The 19,315-nt window shown below is 43.7% G+C and overlaps 1 protein-coding gene across 2 annotated transcripts in view; it reads left to right on the plus strand.

The window, feature by feature from the left end:
- LOC122544240 (pregnancy zone protein-like) overlaps positions 1 to 19,112 on the plus strand; it is a 321,085-nt gene extending 301,973 nt beyond the window's left edge. For both annotated transcript variants that reach the window (XM_087980973.1, XM_087980974.1), the window contains 4 exons: positions 9,943 to 10,011; positions 10,648 to 10,753; positions 15,107 to 15,182; positions 18,984 to 19,112. In XM_087980973.1, the coding sequence (XP_087837099.1) occupies positions 9,943 to 10,011; positions 10,648 to 10,753; positions 15,107 to 15,144 (213 nt within the window). In that variant the 3' untranslated portion in view covers positions 15,145 to 15,182; positions 18,984 to 19,112. The remainder of the gene's footprint in view (positions 1 to 9,942; positions 10,012 to 10,647; positions 10,754 to 15,106; positions 15,183 to 18,983) is intronic.
- The last annotated feature ends 203 nt before the right edge of the window (positions 19,113 to 19,315 follow it).

A 19,315-nucleotide genomic window follows, 5' to 3' on the forward strand; every position in this document is an offset into this window, starting at 1 on the left:
CGGCACCTTCCCCTGCAACCGCAGGAGGTGCAAGACTTGCGCCCACACCTCCCCCCAACCTCCCTCCAAGGCCCCAAAGGAAACTTCCATATCCGCCACAGATTCACCTGCACCTCCACACACATCATCTATTGCATCCTCTGCACCCAATGTGGCCTCCTCTATATTGGGGAGACAGGCCGGCTACTTGCGGAGCGTTTCAGAGAACACCTCTGGGACACCCGGACCAACCAACCCAACCACCCGGTGGCTCAACATTTCAATTCCCCCTCCCACTCCACCAAGGATATGCAGGTCTTTGGACTCCTCCATCTTCAGACCACCACAAAACGACGGTTGGAGGAAGAACGCCTCATCTTCCGCCTAGGAACCCTCCAACCACAAGGGATGAACTCGGATTTCACCAGTTTCCTCATTTCCCCTCCCCCCACCCTGTCTCAGTCAAATCCATCGAATTCAGCACTGCCTTCCTAACCTGCAATCTTCTTCCTGACCTCTCCGCCCCCACCCCAGTCTGACCTATCACCCTCACCTTGACCTCTTTCCACCTATCACATTTCCGACGCCCCTCCCCCAAGTCCCTCCTCCCGACCTTTTATCTTAGCCTGCTGGACAAACTTTCCTCATTCCTGAAGAAGGGCTTATGCCCGAAACGTCGATTCTCCTGTTCCCTGGATGCTGCCTGACCTGCTGCGCTTTTCCAGCAACACATTTCCAGCACTATCCTCCATATGCCTAACCAATGCCCGCTTAAATGCCCATAAAGAGGGATAGTCCACCACTGCTACTGGCAGGGCATTCCATGAACTCACGACTCGCTGAGTAAAGAACCTACCCCTAACATCTGTCCTATACCTACCACCCCTTAATTTAAAGCTATGCCCCCTCGTAATAGCTGACTCCATACGTGGAAAAAGGTTCTCACGGTCAACCCTATCTAAACCCCTAATCATCTTGTACACCTCTATCAGGTCACCCCTAAACCTTCTTTTCTCCAATGAAAACAACCCCAAGTGCCTCAGCCTTTCCTCATACGATCTTCCTACCATACCAGGCAACATTCTGGTAAACCTCCTCTGCACCCGTTCCAGTGCCTCCACATCCTTCCTATAATATGGCGACCAAAACTGCACACAATACTCCAGATGCGGCCGCACCAGAGTCTTATACAACTGCAACATGATCTCAGGACTCCGGAACTCAATTCCTCTACCAATAAAAGCCAGTACGCCATATGCCTTCTTCACCGCACTATTTACCTGGGTGGCAACTTTCAGAGATCTGTGTACATGGACACCAAGATCCCTCTGCTCATCCACACTACCAAGTATCCGACCATTAGCCCAGTACCCCATCTTTTTGTTACTCTTACCAAAGTGAATCACCTCACACTTAGCTACATTGAATTCCATCTGCCACCTTTCTGCCCAGCTCTGCAGCTTCTCTATATCCTGCTGTAACCTGCCACATCCTTCCTCACTGTCTACAACTCCTCCGACTTTCGTATCATCTGCAAACTTGCTCACCCAACCTTCTAGCCCCTCCTCCAGGTCATTTATAAAAATGACAAACAACAATGGTCCCAAAACAGATCCTTGCAGAACACCGCTAGTAACGGCACTCCAAGATGAACCTTTACCATCAACTACTACCCTCTGTCTTCTTCCAGCCAGCCAATTCCTAATCCAAACCTCCAACTCCCCCTCAATGCCATACCTCCGTATTTTTTGAAGTAGCCTACCATGGGGAACCTTATCAAACGCCTTACTAAAATCCATATACACCACATCTACCGCTTTCCCCTCGTCCACCTCCTTAGTCACCTTCTCAAAGAATTCAATAAGGTTTGTGAGGCACGACCTGCCCTTCACAAAACCATGCTGACTATCCTTAATCACATTATTCCTATCCAGATGTTCATAAATCCTATCCCTTACAATTCTCTCCAAGACTTTGCCCACAACAGAAGTGAGACTCATCGGCCTATAGTTACTAGGGTTATCCCTACTCCCCTTCTTGAACAAGGGAACCACATTTGCTAGCCTCCAGTCTTCTGGCACTACTCCTGTAGACAACGAGGACATAAAAATCAAGGCCAATGGCTCTGCAATCTCCTCCCTTGCTTCCCAGAGAATCCTAGGATAAATGCCATCAGGCCCAGGGGACTTATCTATTTTCACCCTTTCCAGAATTTCCAACACCCCTTCTCTACATACCTCAAAGCCATCCATTCTACTTAATTGTGACTCAGTATTCACATCGGCAACAATGTCCTGTTCCTGAGTGAATACTGACAAAAAGTATTCATTCAGTGTCTCCCCAATCTCTTCAGCCTCCACATGCAACTTCCCACTACTATCCTTGACTGGACCTATTCCTACCCTAGTCATTCTTTTATTCCTGACATACCTATAGAAAGCCTTAGGGTTTTCCCTAATCCTACCAATTAAGGACCTTTCATGTCCCCTCCTTGCTGCTCTTAGCTCTCTCTTCAGGTCCTTCCTGGCTAACGTATAACTCTCAATCGCCCCAATTGAACCTTCACGCCTCATCTTTACATAGGCCGCCCTCTTCCATTTAACAAGGGATTCCAATTCCTTATTAAACCACGGCTCCCTCACACGACCCTTTCCTCCCTGCCTGACAGGTACATACTTGTCCGCATTAAACTCCGTTTGCCATCTGTCAGCCCAGCTCTGCAGCTTATCTATGTCTCTCTGTAACCTACAACATCCTTCATCACTATCCACAACTCTACCGACCTTACTGTCGTCTGCAAATTTACTAACCCAACCTTCTACGCCCTCATCAGATCATTTATGGAAATGACGAACAGCAGTGGACCCAACACCGACCCTTGCGATACACCGCTATTAACTGGACTCCAGGATGAACATTTTTCCATCAACCATCACCCTCTGTCTTCTTTCAGCAAGCCAACTGCTATACCTCCCACAATCCCATTCCTCCACATTTTGTACAGTAGCCTACTGTGGGGAACCTTATCGAACGCCTTGCTGAAATCCATATACACCACATCAACCGGTTTACTCTCATCTACCTGTTTGATCATGGTTTTTAAAACTTCTTTATTGTCATCCGTCAGCCTCCTACGCTCAAGGGAAAAGTGCTTATCCAGCCCCTTTTTATAACTCTAACCCTCCAGTTTTGGTAAAATCCTTGTCAATCTGTTTTTATTTATAGTCTTTGGCAGTCAGGGACTGTCTGCAATAATTAGCCACGTGGTTTTCAAGGGCTGAGGGTGTCAGTAGATCCCGAGAGATGGCGGGATCCTTGATGGGAGGACATTAGTCCCATATCCTGCGGAGGGGGGTTGGATCTCGGACGAAGGGGACACAGCTTCAGGTTTATAGCTCTCCCATTCGTTGGGGAGGATTAGCTTTTAGCAGGGTGCTTAATCTGGGCCTCACCTGACTGGATAAGGATGGCCAATTTCATTCTTTAAAAAAAATTCATTCATTCATGGCCCTTACAAAAAAAATTCAGAAATGGTTAACTGTCCACCCATAGGCGGCCTTTTTATTGCACTCTAATTTCTTCAGAAATTAGCCATAGGTGCTGGATTACTGGTCAAGTTACATTCCTGGTGGCAGCCAAGAAGGTACTGAAGAGATCACTGAAATTCACATGGCTGCTAGATAAGGTGGTTAAGAAGTTATGTGGGAATCTTGCCTTTTTTAGCCAAGCCACAGAATATAAGAACAAGGATGTTGGAACGGTATAAATCAAAGGCTAGGCCACAGCTAGATTATTGTGTGGAGTTCTGGAATCCGCAGTACAGGAAGGATAGAAAGATGGTATGAATGAGATTCATCAGAAAGCTGCCTGGGATGGAGCTTTGAGGAAACTTTGGTCAGGCTGGGTTTATTCCCCTTGAAGTAGTGAAGGCTGAGAAGGGACCTGATAGAGTTGTATAAGATTGAGGGGCATAGATGCAGTGAATAATTTCTAATGGAAAGTGGGATAGTGTGGATGGTATAAATTGGTTATCAAAACTTGATGGGCCAAAGTTGCGTAACTCAATAACACACTTTTTCTATCGCTCTCTCTCGCTCTCTCTCGCTCTCTCTCTCTCTCTGTCTCAATGATTCAATAAGAAGGCATATGTTCCGTTAGTACAGGATTTATTACAAGCAGCATAGATTTAAGTGAAAAGGTAAAATGTTAAAGGGGGGAGTTGAGGCAAATTATTTTTTTTCAATGAGTGTGTAATGGGAACTTGGAACACACTGCCTGAAAGAGTAGACAGGCAGGAGGCTGGAAGGACACAGCAAGCCAGGCAGTATCAGGAGATGGAGAACTGATTCGGGATATTGAGCATGGCTTTGTGCGTGGGAAATCATGTCTCTCAAACTTGATTGAGGTTTTTGAAGAAGTAACAAAGAGGATTGATGAGGGCAGAGCAGTAGGTGTGATCTATGTGGACTTCAGTAAGGTGTTCACCAAGGTTCCCCATAGGAGACTGCTTAACAAGGTTAGATCTCATGGAATACAGGGAGAACTAGCCATTTGGATGGAGAACTGGCTCAAATGTAGAAGACAGAGGGTGATGGCAGAGGGTTGTTTTTCAGACTGGAGGCCTATGACCAGTGCAGTGCCACAAGGATCAGTGCTGAGTCCACTACTTTTCGTCATTTACGCAAACGATTTGGATGTGAACATATGAGGTATGGTTAGTAAATTTGCAGATTACATTAAAATTGGAGCTGTCATGAATAGCAAAGAAAGTTACCTCAGAGCACAATGGGATCCTGATCAAATTGACTGATCATCTGCCACTCGTCAGCTGATGAGTGGCAGACGGAGTTTAATTTAGATAAATACGAGGTGCTGCATTTTTGGGAAAGTAAATCAGAGTAGGACTTGTATACCTAATGGTAAGGCCCTAGGGAGTGTTGCTGAATAAAGAAACCTTGGAGTGCAGGTTCATAGTTCCTTGAAAGTAGAGTCGCAGGTCGATAGGATGTGAAGTTGTGAAACTTAGTTACAAATCACACAACACCAGGTTACAGTCCAACAGGTTTATTTGGAAGCACTAGCTTTCGAGGCGCTGCTTCTTCATCAGGTGGTTGTGGAGCAGGACCTTAAGACAGAATTAATTACAAAACATGACAGTGATACAATGATACATTGAACAAACCTAGATCGTTAGGTCTTTCATCTTTTAGAATCGATTTGCTGGTTTCGGGTCATTAATATGTAAATCCCAGAACTTCTTTTAAGTCACATTCTCAAGATAACTTAATGTTTTAGAACAAAGGGTGACATTTCAACTTAGACAATGCCTTAAAAGTGTGAGCTTAGAGTCTGTCTATATCCCAATCTTGAGTCAGACTGGTTCTGTTTCCAAAATAGGAATTTATAAAATATTACAAATATTATTGACTGCATGCAGATTCTTCATTTTTTGAGCAAAATAGAATGTATGTGCAAATATAATTCTGAAAATATAAATTCACCCCATTAACCTATGTGTGTGTGTGTATGTGTAGGAGAGCGACAGTGAGTGTGTGTATGTGAGTGTGTCTGTGTGAGTATGAGTGTGAGTGCACATGAGAGAGTGTGTTTGCGTATGTGCAAGCTTGGTGAAGTTTGTGTGTGTGTGTGAGTGAGTGTGTGATGGGGTATAACCCTGTGAGAGGGTTCATGCATGGGTGTGAGTGTGGGGGCGGGGGGAGCTGTACGTGTGTATATGTGGGAGGGTCTGAGAGTGTGTGAATATGTAAGAGTGATGATGGACCGGTGGGGAAGAGGGGGGGAGTTGTTGGTGCAGAGAGAGTGGACCGCTGCACTTTCAGAGAGGGTGAGATTGAAGTGGGGGAGAGGAGTGAGATAGCCGATGTCACATCAGCAGCCTGCAAAGAGGTCTAGGGCTGGTACAAGGCCGATGGGATGTGACAGTCCCAGCCAACCCCTCTATCTGCAGCTCCCCCTACACCCATCCCCAGTCCTGAAGAAGAGTTACACCCAAAATGTCAACTTCTCCACCTCCTGATGCAGCCTGGCTTGCTATGTTCTTCCAGCCTTCTGCCTGCCTACTTTGGATTCCAGCATCTGATCATGTCCTGGCTACAATGAGTTTCACTCTTGCTGTGCATCTCAATGATCTGCATTCAGGGAGAAAGGTTGAAGTCTGAAAAAATTCAACCTGCAGATTTAATCCAGGGATCGGCATGTAACAAAAGAGAAGAGCAGTCATAGTGGAAAGGCCCAGGTAGGGTTGTCATTCATGATCGAAAAACTTGTATCATACACATTGGAAATCTGATTGTTATGGGTGCCTTCCTCAAAGCTAATTAGCACCAATTATACACTTACAGAACATGAGCAAGTCATAGAGAGAGTTAAGGCATGTGACCGTTCACAGACATCAATAGTGGGGTAGCATGATTACCCAGATTTTGACAGAGTAAGGACTGTTTGACTATGGACAAAGTTTACAAACTTAGTAAATGGTGCCAAAGTTATTTTCCCCAGAGGCAGCAGCTTGATGTTGGCAGCAATGGTACCAGAAAGGTCCAGTGAAAAGAAGACTATCACCACTATATGGAGAGCCAGTGGTGAAAGCAAAGGTTAGTTACATTTGCAAGGTGACAGCCAGGAAAGTCAGATTTAGAGATTGACAAAATGAGGTAAAGAAGTAGAGGAGAAAGTGAGGACTGCAGATGCTGGAGATCAGAGTCGAGAGTGTGGTCCTGATTGAAGAGCTTATGCCCGAAAGGCTGCTCCTCAGATGCTGCCTGACCTGCTGTGCTTTTCCAGCACCACAGTCTCGACTAAAGAAGTAGAGGGCCAGTAAACACAATAAGAGTTCTGAAAGAGAACCTGGAAATGAACAGGGCCTTAGGAGTATATCACAATGTTACGCAAGAACATTTGATTGTGATCTGTGGAACACACACCACATGGAAGCCCTTATGCTTGAGAGGTTTTAGTGGCTACAAACACTTTAAAAGATACGTTGATAGAAGAAACCTAACAGAAGGAGTTGGTGAGTTGGGTGTGTAAACTGAGGTGCCAGAGAGGGTATACCTATACTTATCACATAAATGGATAAATAGAGAAAATGTGCCTCCCAATGAGACATATAAGGCTAAAACTTGACTTTAGGAGGCTTTGAGTTTCAAAGTTGGTGACCAAGGTATAAGATTACATTAGATTACTTACAGTGTGGAAACAGGCCCTTCGGCCCAACAAGTCCACACCGCCCCGCTGAAGTGCAACCCACCCATACCCCTACCCCTACATTTACCCCTTATCTAACACTATGGGCAATTTAGCATGGCCAATTCACCTGACCTGCACATCTTTTGGACTGTGGGAGGAAACCGGAGCACCCGGAGGAAACGTGATCTTGGTGATCTTCTTTAGTGGTTAGCTTTAAACACCTCGTAAGTCAATTCACGTAACCTCCAAAATACACCCTCGTGTTTCCATCCTTCAATGACTCCAAGAATAGAAAGCTAGTGCCTTTTTTATGATGTTTGCAAATCTTCCAGGTGGCTAGTCAAAAAAGGCAGCATTTTATCATCTTTATTAGGGCAAGAGTCTCGTCTATTGGTTTGAGAAGGCAAAGAAAGTTCTTTAAAAGTATCTCAGCTGCTGAAACACTGAGGCTAGTGGAGCAATATATGTAGGGGTGCACATAGGCCAATCTAAAAAAATAGCTTTCTCTACAGACTGTTATGTGGATAGCTGGCCTCCTTTGGACAATGTCACTCAGCAAAAGGGTTTTGCTGAGGATTGACCTTGTCCATTTGAAGGAAAAGTTGTAAAGTAGCACGAATTCACAATTCAAGTGTGTCAACGCAGTCATCCATTGTCAGGTTACTGTTCACAAATGCTTGCTCAAAAAAAAATGAGATAATTGAAGAGGGACAACTGCTGGGATGAGGAGCAAAAACAATGAAAAAGAAAAGTTTTGTTCTGACCATTTTGTCACTAAACATGATATTGTTGAAAGAAAACAAAATGATAATACAAAAGGCTGTTGTAAAGCAGAGGAAATAGAGTTGTTTTGTTTATTTTCCGTCAGTCTACGTTCAATGATTGTTTGCATGTGTTGAAAAGTTCCATTTAAGTAAAAGTGAGGAATCTGTCAGTGCTGTTAGAGTAAGCTACTGACTGGGGTTAGCTGTTTAATTCAGTAACTGTGTAAACAGAAAGAGGGGACAGCAGTGTGTTTGGATTAAAGTCCTACCTGCCCCATCAATGTATCATGACATATCTGAACATTTTAATTTAGAAATAAGTAGATAAAGGGGAATTGATGGTACTGGGTTGAAGATGAGCTGTGTGACTGAGTAGTCCTAAACTGTCCACAAGTAAAATATGTTTTGAGCTCTATTTTGCCAATATGCTTTGACCCAAATTGAAACCGACTAGCTTCCACAATCATTGTGATGTCACTGCCGAATACACCTTTTAACAATTCTGCAGGTACTGTTCCCTCTTTGACTCCCTGCATCACTCTGCAATGAACTCTGTCCCTCCCCAAGTGAATGTAGGAAATACAGTGCTTGGCCTTTCATTTACTGTCTCTTCCCCCTCCAGATTCCCAGCCATTCTTTCTGATTTTACTTGTACTTCTTTCAATCTTATCGACAGCTGCTTTCCTTACACCAGGGTAAACAAATGGTGCAACACCTCAGCACTGTCCACAAACATAACCCTCAACTTCCAGTTGCCCGTCAGTGTAATTTCTGGCTTTGCTCTCAATCTGAACTCCTGACCTTGCTATGCTATGTAAATCCAGTGAAGTCAATGCAAGCTCCTGGAATGACAGCTCATCTCCCAACTCAGTACTTTTCAACTTCCCAGATCAAGGATTTAAGATCCATAACCTGTGCTCCATTTTTATTGTATTTCTCTGTGGATTTTTTTTTTGCTCTATCGTTCTCTCTCTTTCTCTTACTCCTTTTCAGATGTTCAGGAGTTTGACATTCCCACGTCTTATGGCCATTATTTTTCTGTCTTTGATCTTTCATGGTACAATGAATTGTTCTAGTTTGTCGCAGCAAGTTTAAGCATAGGGAGATGATGTTGAATCTGTGCAAGATACTTGTTAGACCTCAGCTGGAGTGGTGTGTATAGTTGTAGGCACATATTATAGGGGCAATGTGAATGCATTGGAGAAAGTGCAGAAGCGATTTACAGAACGCTTCCAGGAATAAGAACTTTCAGTTTTGAGGAAATATTAGAGATGTTGCGACAGTTCTCCCAAGACAGAAGTTGGAGAGGAGAACGGACAGAGATTTTCAAAATCTTGAATGGAATGGAGAAGAAGAAACTGTTCCCACTTGTGAAAGGAACAAAAACAAGATTTACTGTGATGTGCAAATGAAGCAAGGATGATGTAAGAAAATAGGTCTTTTCACTGGGGTGGGGGAATTCAGAATTAGAGGGCACAGATCTAGGATGAGAGGGGAAAGATTTAAAAGGGACTGAAGGGACAGATGTTTCACGCAGAGGGTGGTGTGTATGTGGAATGAGCTGCCAGAGGAAGTGGTGGAGGCTGGTACAATTACGACATCTAAAAGGCATCTGGATGGGTATATGAACAGGAAAGAGTATGGGCCAAGTGCTGGCAGATGGGACTAGATTAATTTAGGCTATCTGGCTGGCACAGTTGATTTGGACCAAAGGATCTGTTTCCGTGTTGTATATCTCTTTGACTCTATAAGGATTCTATTTCAAGAACTATATCCCATTCAAAGACAATGATATCATCTTTGACCAAGACTGCCACACATAATTCCTTTCTACCCACCGGGCTATTAGTGAAGGTTTTATAATGCGGGCTATTATGTTTCCAGTTCTGTTCTATCAATACAAGCATTGGTTAATGGTTAGTAGTTAATGTTTCATTAATATTCATTGTTGTAATTAATAATGTTTTTCAATTACTGTCAATCATTTCAGAGTGTGGACAGTTTCAAAATAAAAAAAGTTGAACTGCAAGATGGGCACCTGTTTCTGTACCTTGATCCGGTGAGCACTGGGTGATGCTGAGAGGGGAGGGGGGGGTGGGGGGGGGGGAGAGAGAGAGAGAGAGAGAGAGAGAGAGAGAGAGAGAGGTGGGTGAGTGGGTGGGGGAAGGAAAGCAGGAGTGGAAGAGGTGAGAGGGACAACTGGAGGAAAGGGAGACTGTGTAGGAGGGATGGAAAGGGACATATCAGTGACTGAGCGAGGCAGAGAGACAAGTCACAGAAATGTATAGAGCTGGTGCAGAGAGAGAGGCGGGGATTGAGAGAGAAAGGGAGGGTTGGAGAAATAGAGAGAGGGGAAGGGAGAGAAGCAGGATTAGACAGCAGAGGAATAAAAGGAAGAGGATTGTAGAGTGGGGTAAGGGAGAGTGGAGTAAGGAAAGAGAAGCAAAAGTAGATAAGATGAGAGAAAGCAAGAGAGAGGGGGAGGTGGCAGAAGGGAAGAGAAGCAACATTAGATAATAAAAGAGAGAGAATGAGAATAAGAGGGAGAGATAGGGAAGGGGAGGGTGGAAGGAGTTGTGTGAAAAACAGAGACAGTGAAACAGAGATGAAAGTCTAAGATCTGGAAGCTGACGTTTCTTCTGCAGTGACAATACTGTTTTAGTGGTGAGTGGCCTGATCTCATCTCTCTCTCCAGATGGAAGTGAACAGTCTGCTACGATTATCCATTGATACCATCCATCAGTTCAATGTAGAAAACCTGCAGCCTGCCATTGTGAAAGTTTATGATTACTACCATACTGGTAAGCTCCATTTATACAGCATTCCTCAATCCTCTGTTATGTTTCTACACCAGCCTCCATCTTCTCAGGTAGAGAGTTCCAAACTCGTACAACTCTCTGAGAGAAACAAATTTTCCTCAATTCTGTTCTGATGAGTGACACCCTCATTTTTAAGCAGTGCCCTCTAGTTCTAAACTCACCCCCATCAGGATATATCCTTTCCACACTCACCTCACCTTTTCAAGATCATTCAGGCTCTTAGACACTCCAATCCTGTCAGTCCTGACACATCGAATCTCCAGTGAAAACAAACTCAGTCTCTCCAACCTTTCCTCAGGCAGTAGGGAAGTAGAGTATCAAAAGACATTGGTGAGACCATGCTCGAGTACTGCATACAGATTGGTCCCTTACTTGAGGTGAGATGTAATTGCAGTTCAGAGGAGATTCATTAGATCAGTTTCAGAGTTGAGGAGTTTGTCTTGTAAAGAGTGTGAGCAGTTTAGGCTTTTACTCTCTGTAGAATGATGGGAGGGGATCTAATGGAAGCATATAAAATGACAAAGTCAACATACAGTGTTCATGTCCCCTTGTGGGTCAATCTAAAATAAGAAATCATCAATTTAGGAGGAGTGGCAGATTTAAAATGAAGATGAGAAAGAATTACTTCTCTCTCAGAATCTGTGGAATGCACTCCCCAAGAGTGCAGTGGATGCAGAATATTGACCAACTCTAAGGAGGAGATAGCTTTTTAATTAGTGACAGTTTGAAGGGAGTGTAGAGGAAAGTGATGTTCAGGCTGAGTTGAAATGAACCATGGTAGTATTAAATGATGAGCCTTGAGGGTCTGAACAGTCTACTCCTGCCCCTAGTTACTCGGTTCTCAAAGACAACCCGCATAATTCTAGCTATCAATCCAGTACATCTCCTCTGAGCCAACTCTTGGGAATCTACATCCTCTCTTTGACAAAGAATGCAAAGCTGTGCACAGTATTTGTGATTTTGAATGGAATTTCTTCCCAAATCTGCATTCCAGCCACCCCCAGCCAATGATACCCACATAGCCTGAGTCATTGAACAACCAAACAAATTGTGCATGTTTTAAATGAATGACCATGTCTGGAAGTCAAATCCTTATTGAGGGCAAGGGACATTCTGGTCAGTTAGGATGTATCACCAGTCATTCAGGGGTTTGACCAATTTTCCACCAAGGAGATTGACACGGTCAGTCAGGTGCTTGGTTCTATTAGAGTCCAAGGATCTGTACTGGGCCACTGGACACCTCCATGTCAAGTGCAACCACTCTAGGGAATTACATGTAGGTCAATTGGTGCAGGGTGTTGTGGTGACTTCAGTTTCAAGGATGGGCCACCTTTCACTGAACTGAGTAAAGGAAGGGATTGCATGTGATAAACATGGATGGAACAACAGTTAATGCTGTTGGAGGAGCAGGGAAGGCAGTGAGGTGCTCTAAAGGAGTAGGAAGTATATAGAGATCAGGAATAGTGTTTCTTGAAATTCTTTATTTCACTGTAGATAGTGGATTGGTTCTGTCGAATTTTCTTAACAGAAGAAAGCTAATTTCAACTATTCTGAAATATCTGACACAGCTTCTCTATTGGTCCAGTCTTGCACTAGAAACTATGGTTTCCTCCTACACTTCAGCTAGGTCTGCATTCATGTCACATGGTTGACTTTATTTATGTTTAATGCACTAGTCTTAGAGACCCAGTCTTCTCCCTGTCAAACTTATAACATTGAACCCTATGATACTCATTGCTACTTTGAGGTGCTTCACTCTGGAATCATGAATTAATCCTGTTAAATTACACAATACCAAGCCTCTAGTCAGTTTCACAATATGCAGTTTTAAGAAACAGTCTTGAAAGTGTTCCTTGAAGTTCTCACTGAGGTTACTGCTATCAATATGATTTCTCCAGCTCATATATACATTGTTGTAAATGATTGTCTTCCCTTTACCATCAGCACTCAATATTCATTCTTACATTCTTTGTCCCACATTGTGGTAAATGTTGGGGAACTGTTGACCACTTCCATTAGTGACTTCTTTCCTCTACTATTCCTTGTCTCCACCCAAATCAATTCTCCATCCTGGTCTCGTGAACCAGGACCATCTCTATCCATCTGTCAATGCCATCCTTGATTAATAGTGCTACCTGCCACTTCCACAATTTTCCGATTTTCTATTCTACTCAAGTGCTATATTCCCCTCAATCATTGTCATCATGAAACCATGCCTCTACAATAGTAATAGATCATATTTATTTATTTAATTGCAGGCTATCAGTTTACTTTCTTTATGATGATTTCTATATACATTCAGTTACAGAGGTTTTAGCTTTGCTATCATTATAATATCTGATCCATCCCTTCCTGCCAATCTCTGACCTTTAATTTCTATTAGTACTTTGCTCTCTTGTCATGACCATGCCTCTTGATTTGCTACATCTATCAAGCTTGATTCCTCATCCTGCTTGGTGCCAGGGATTTGATCATCTGCTCAGGGCTGAAGAAGAACTTGGGCTAGGAAGGGGAAGATCCTATTGTAGTGGTCCAGATATTGGCAAAAGTGAGGACTGCAGATGCTGGAAACCAGAGTTTACATCAGAGTGGTGCTGGAATAGAGTTATTCCTGATGAAGGGCTTTTGCCTGAAACGTCAATTTTCCTGCTCCTCAGATGCTGCCTGACCTGCTGTGCTTTTCCAGCACCACTCATTATTTACTTCCTTAATTATGTAGTTTGCAAGAATATTGGTCCCATCATGATTCAGGTACAGATCATCCCAATGGTTTAAATCCCACATTCTCTGGTATTGATATCATTGGCCCATGAATGGCAACTCATTTCTCCCAAGCCAGTTGTTGAACACAAATTTCACTTCCATAGTCTTATGTATTCTTTGTCATTTGCATGTGTTCAGTTAAGAATCCAGAGATCACTAACCTTGTGGTTCTGTTTAATTTGATGCCCAGCTCCTCACATTGCCAGGGCTGAATCTCTTCCTTAGTCCTCTTCATGTTGTCACTACATGGACCACTACAATGGGATCTTCCCCTTCCTACTCCAGGTTCTTCTTCTACCTTGAGCAGATGATCAAATTCCTGGCACCAAGCAGACAGCCCAGATTTATATTCATCACCACAGAAAGCAGTCTTTTTGCCAGCCCTCACTGGAGTAACATGCTGGAAGTCAGGCCCAGCTTTACTGGAGTCATCATTTAAAGTTAAAGATTTTAAAACACACAGCATTCCACAATCTACCTAACTTTTATACTGAAGTTGACAGAAAACACACACCAAGTTTGCATATTTACAAAGAATGACTTGTTTTTTAAAAAAGGTGATTAGATCCTGAATGCAGTCAAGCAGTTATCATCTGTTAGCATTTAACATGACTAATTAATACACCGATCCTTTTGCGTAGGTAGGTATAAAGACAGACAGGGAAATGTTGTCAGTTATTGGCAGAGGAAGACTGGGAATGCAATCTATTATGAGATGGTTAAAGCTCATTTTCTCAGTCATCCCTCTCCATATTCTTTCACTGGCTTGCACGAGGCATAGCATGACTGGTTCCCCAATAAAAAGTCTCTGCTTTATCTGTCAAAATTCACAGTTTACAGTGACTGCTGCAGGAAAGAGAACCAGTTTACTTTCAGATTTAAAGAGAGTTCTGACTGCAGGGGAATACAGCGGTAGATCTTGAGCTGGGGAGATCAAATATATTCTCTGGATATTGTTCCCAGGCCCAAATTGTTTAGTGTCTGAGAACCAGTCATATAGTTGTTGGCAGGCAATGTGTACCTGCCAATCAGAATTGATCACTCGTCTGTAGACTGATCAGTTTTTTGTTGTCAACAAGTGCTTCACCTTGAAGCTGCTTGGCTCCATTTTGTCTGAAGATCCTTCATTGCTTGTTGAAACGGTTGTTTAAACAATGCTGACCAGAAGCATCAGGTTTGCTGACCATCCGAAACACTCTCCGGCCCCTCGGCTGCTGCCTGACCTGCTGTGTTTTTCCAGCATTTTATGACTTTGATGTCCAGCATGTGCAGTCCTCACTTTCTCTCTGATTCTATCCTGGTGTTTATTCATGGACTTTTATTTCTTCTACTTCAATCCATGGTTTGATTTCTGTATTTTTATTTTTCCCGCGTCGAACACTGGCGTTCATTCTCAGATTTTTATTTCTCCTGTTTCTAACCTGGTGATGATTCCTGAGAACCTGGTTTTCTTCACCAGTTTCTATTCTTTTCATTTTGTTCCAAGTGTGTTTGTCCACTGGGGATGCCAGTCTGTTTATCCTTGTCTATCCCTCCACGCACCAATCCTTCCCTTCCTTTTGTTTCTGTCAGATGACTCAGTTGTCGCTGAATATGAAGCACCAAAATGACTGGAAATCGAGGTGAATCAACTGACTGCAAACTCACGGTCAGTATCAAGCAGTTCGGATTCTGGAAAATCCACTCTTCTTCCCTCTCTCACTTTATCTCTCTCTGTCTATCCCAAATCCTTTCTCAATGACTGCCTCAATCTGTTTCTCTCCCACTCCCCTAACTTTCTCCTCCTTCACTTTCTCCCTGTCATTTTCTCCCTCTCCTTGTCTTTCTGCCATTCTGTTCTCATCCCTTCCCTTGGTCCTTCTTTTGCACCCTCTTTCACATGATTTCTCTCTCTCCCTCTGTTTCTTGCCACCTGTCTCACTGTCTTTGACAGTATTGCAACATACTCTGATTTAACTGACTGAAAAGTGAATTTCCCACTGGGATACTCCTCTTTGCCTGAAACCTTCTGAAATGTTCTATTTAATTGGTGCCTTTGATGGTTGCAATGAAATTAAATGATATACTTACTCGGATATACTAACTCATCTAACTCCTGAGTAGACTTCTCTTACCCACCACCAATGACACTGCCCCATCCTGGGACCCTCTAAAATCACAGTCCCGACATCGGACCAGGACCCTTCAAAGCATACACTGAAACACACAGACACACACACACTCAAGACACACAGGCACACACAAATACTGACACAGACACAAACACAGATACACACAAACACACACAGGTGCACGCACACACACACTGACACACAAACCACATAGCCCATCTGGTACACTACCGACTTGATACCCTCCTCCTATGCACTTGGCACCCTTCCATGCACTTGGCACCCTATCCCAAGGCCCCCTACCCCAAACTCCCCTTCCAGAATCATCGTCTGTGATGTGCTATCCATTTTTCAACATGGCTGTCCACATTTCTTGATGTTTAAATTTCTGAATTTGACAGCTGACTATTGTGAAAAGGGGAAAACGTTTGCCTTCCCCTGACTGTTCTATTTTACAAGGGGACTGCCATAATGTTAAAGGTTTAGATGGAGAGGGATTTCTTAAGTGCGTACAAGACAATTTTCTGATTTAGTATGTGGGTGTAACTACTAGAGAAGGTGCAAAACTTGACCTACTCTTGGGAAATTTAGGATAGACCAGACCTAAAAGTTGAAGTTCTAAATTGGAGAAAGGCCAATTTTAATGGTATTGGGCAAGAACTTTCGAAAACTGATTGGAGGCAGATGTTCGCAGGTAAAGGGATGGCTAGAAAATGGGAAGCCTTCAGAAATAAGAAGAATCCAGAGAAAGTATATTCCTGTCAGGGTGAAACGGAAGGTTGTTAGGTATAGGGAATGCTGGATGACTAAAGAAATTGAGGGTTCGGTTAAGAAAAAGAAGGAAGCATATGTCAGGTACAGACAGGATAGATCGAGTGAATCCTCAGAGTATAAAGAAAGTAGGAGTATACTTAAGAGGGAAATCAGGAGGGTAAAACGGGGACATGAGATAGCTTTGGCAAATAGAATTAAGGAGAATCCAAAGGGTTTTTACCTAAATATATTAAGGACAAAAGGGTAACTAGGGAGAGAATAGGGCCCCTCAAAGATCAGCAAGGCGGCCTTTGTGTGGAGCCACAGAAAATGGGGGAGACAATAAATGAATATTTTGCATCAGTATTTACTGTGGAAAAGGATATGGAAGATATAGGCTGTAGAGAAATAGATGGTGACATCTTGCAAAATGTCCAGATGTCAGAGGAGGAAGTGCTGGATGTTTGAAATGGTTAAAGGTGGATAAATCCCCAGGACCTGATTAGGTGTACCCGAGGAACTCTGTGGGAAGCTAGAGGAGCAATTGTTAGGCTCTTGCTGAGATATTTGTATCATCGATAGTCACAGGTGAGGTGCCGGAAGACTGGAGATTGGCAAACGTGGTGCCACTGTTTAAGAAGGGCGGTAAAGACAAGCCAGGGAACTATAGACCGGTGAGCCTGACCTCGGTGGTGGGCAAGTTGTTGGAGGGAATCCTGAGGGACAGGATGTACATGTATTTGGAAAGGCAAGGACTGATTCGGGATAGTCAACATGGCTTTGTGCACGGGAAATCATGTCTCACAAACTTGATTGAGTTTTTTGAAGAAGTAACAAAGAGGATTGATGAGGGCAGAGCGATAGATGTGAGCAATATGGACTTCAGTAAGACGTTCGACAAGGTTCCCCATGGGAGACTGATTAGCAAGGTTAGGTCTCACAGTATACAGGGAGAACTAGCCATTTGGATACAGAACTGGCTCAAAGGTAGAAGACAGAGGGTGGTGGAGGGTTGTTTTTCAGACTGGAGGTCTGTGACCAGTGGATCGGTGCTGGGTCCTCTACTTTTTGTCATTTGCAAAAATGATTTGGATGCGATGATAAGAGGTACAGTTAGTAAGTTTGCAGATGACACCAAATTTGCAGGTGTAGTGGACATTAAAGAGGGTTATCTCAGATTATAACAGGATCTGGACCAGATGGGTCAATGGGCTGAAAAGTGGCAGATGGAGTTTAATTCAGATAAATGCGAGGTGCTGCATTTTGGGAAAGCAAATCTTAGCAGGACTTATACACTTACTGGTAAGGTCCAAGGGAGTGTTGCTGAACAAAGAGACCTTGGAGTGCAGGTTCATAGCTCCTTGAAAGTGGAGTCACAGGTAGATAGGACAGTGAAGAAGGTGTTTGGTATGCTTTCCTTTATTGGTCAGAGTGTTGAGTACAGGAGTTGGGAGGTCGTGTTGCAGCTGTACAGGACATTGGTTAGGCCACTGTTGGAATATTGCATGCAATTCTGGTCTCCTTCCTATTGGAAAGGTGTTGTGAAACTTGAAAGGGTTCAGAAAAGATTTACAGGGATGTTGCCAGGGTTGGAGGGTTTGAGCTACAGGGAGAGGCTGAACAGGCTGGGGCTGTTTTCCCTGGATCGTCAGAGGCTGAAGGGTGACCTTATAGAGGTTTACAAAATTATGAGGGGCATGGATAGGATAAATAGACAAAGTCTTTTCCCTGGAATCGGGGAGTCCAGAACTAGAGGGCATAGGTTTAGGGTGAAAGGGGAAAGATATAAAAGAGACCTAAGGGGCAACTTTTTTACGCAGAAGGTGGTACGTGAATGGAATGAGCTGCCAGAGGATGTGGTGGAGGCTGGTGCAATTGCAACATTTAAGTGGCATTTGGATGGGTATATGAATAGGAAGGGTTTGGAGGGATATGAGCCGGGCGCTGGCAGGTGGGACTAGATTGGGTTGGGATATCTGGTCGGCATGGACAGGTTGGACCGAAGGGTCTGTTTCCACGCTGTACATCTCTATGACTCTAACTATCAAAATTGATGTTTGGCTCTGCATTTGTGAAGGACACCTTATCAGAAACTTGCCTTAGAATCAGGGATTTCGCTTGTTGTTAGTTGTTGTTTATGGGCACCACGGTGGCTCAGTGGTTAGCTGCCTCACAGGTGCCAGGGACCCGGATTCGATTCCAGCCTCGGACAACTGTCTATGTGGAGTTTGCACGTTCTGTCCGTGTCTGCGTGGATTTTTTACGGATGATCCGTTTTCCTCCCACAATCAGATTAGGTTAGGTAAATTGCCCTTGCTAAATTGCCCATAGTGTTCAGGGGTTTGTGGGTTAGGTGCATTAGTCAGGGGTAAGTGTAGAGTAATACGCTAGAGGGTTACTCTTCAGAGGGTCGGTGTGGACTTGTTGGGCCGAAGGGCATGTTTAAAATAGACAGTCCCAATCTGAGTGTGATTATCACGTCCCACAACACCTGACCCAATGTCTTCTACATATGCTCCATCCACAGTCAGCACATTGTTGCAGAGATCAGATCTCTGTTTTATTCTCTGGTGCTTTTTTCACAGGCACACATCCCAATGAGACTCTGTTGGTCACTATGGATACGGAGGACAACATGCAAAATCTGGCACCTTGTTCCACCATGATCTCATTGGGTGGTATCCAGTTTGACAGTAAAAATCTTGTTCAAAGAGGATCGTGTTTGCTGTCTCAGTTTCTCTCAGTCTGACTGCTACACACACGCTCATGCATTCTGAGCCAGATTTTCACACACGTTGTCCTGTGTACCTACTCACATTTTCACTATTCTGCATATTCCTATTCTAAGTCTTACAATTTAAACTCAATTTCCAACATTAATTTGTCATTTGAGACTTTCACCAATAAGGCATCAGGA

Source organism: Chiloscyllium plagiosum, unplaced genomic scaffold (assembly GCF_037043375.1).
Source record: "Chiloscyllium plagiosum isolate Xiang-an unplaced genomic scaffold, Cpla_swu_hap1 HiC_scaffold_38, whole genome shotgun sequence".
NCBI lineage: Eukaryota > Metazoa > Chordata > Chondrichthyes > Orectolobiformes > Hemiscylliidae > Chiloscyllium > Chiloscyllium plagiosum.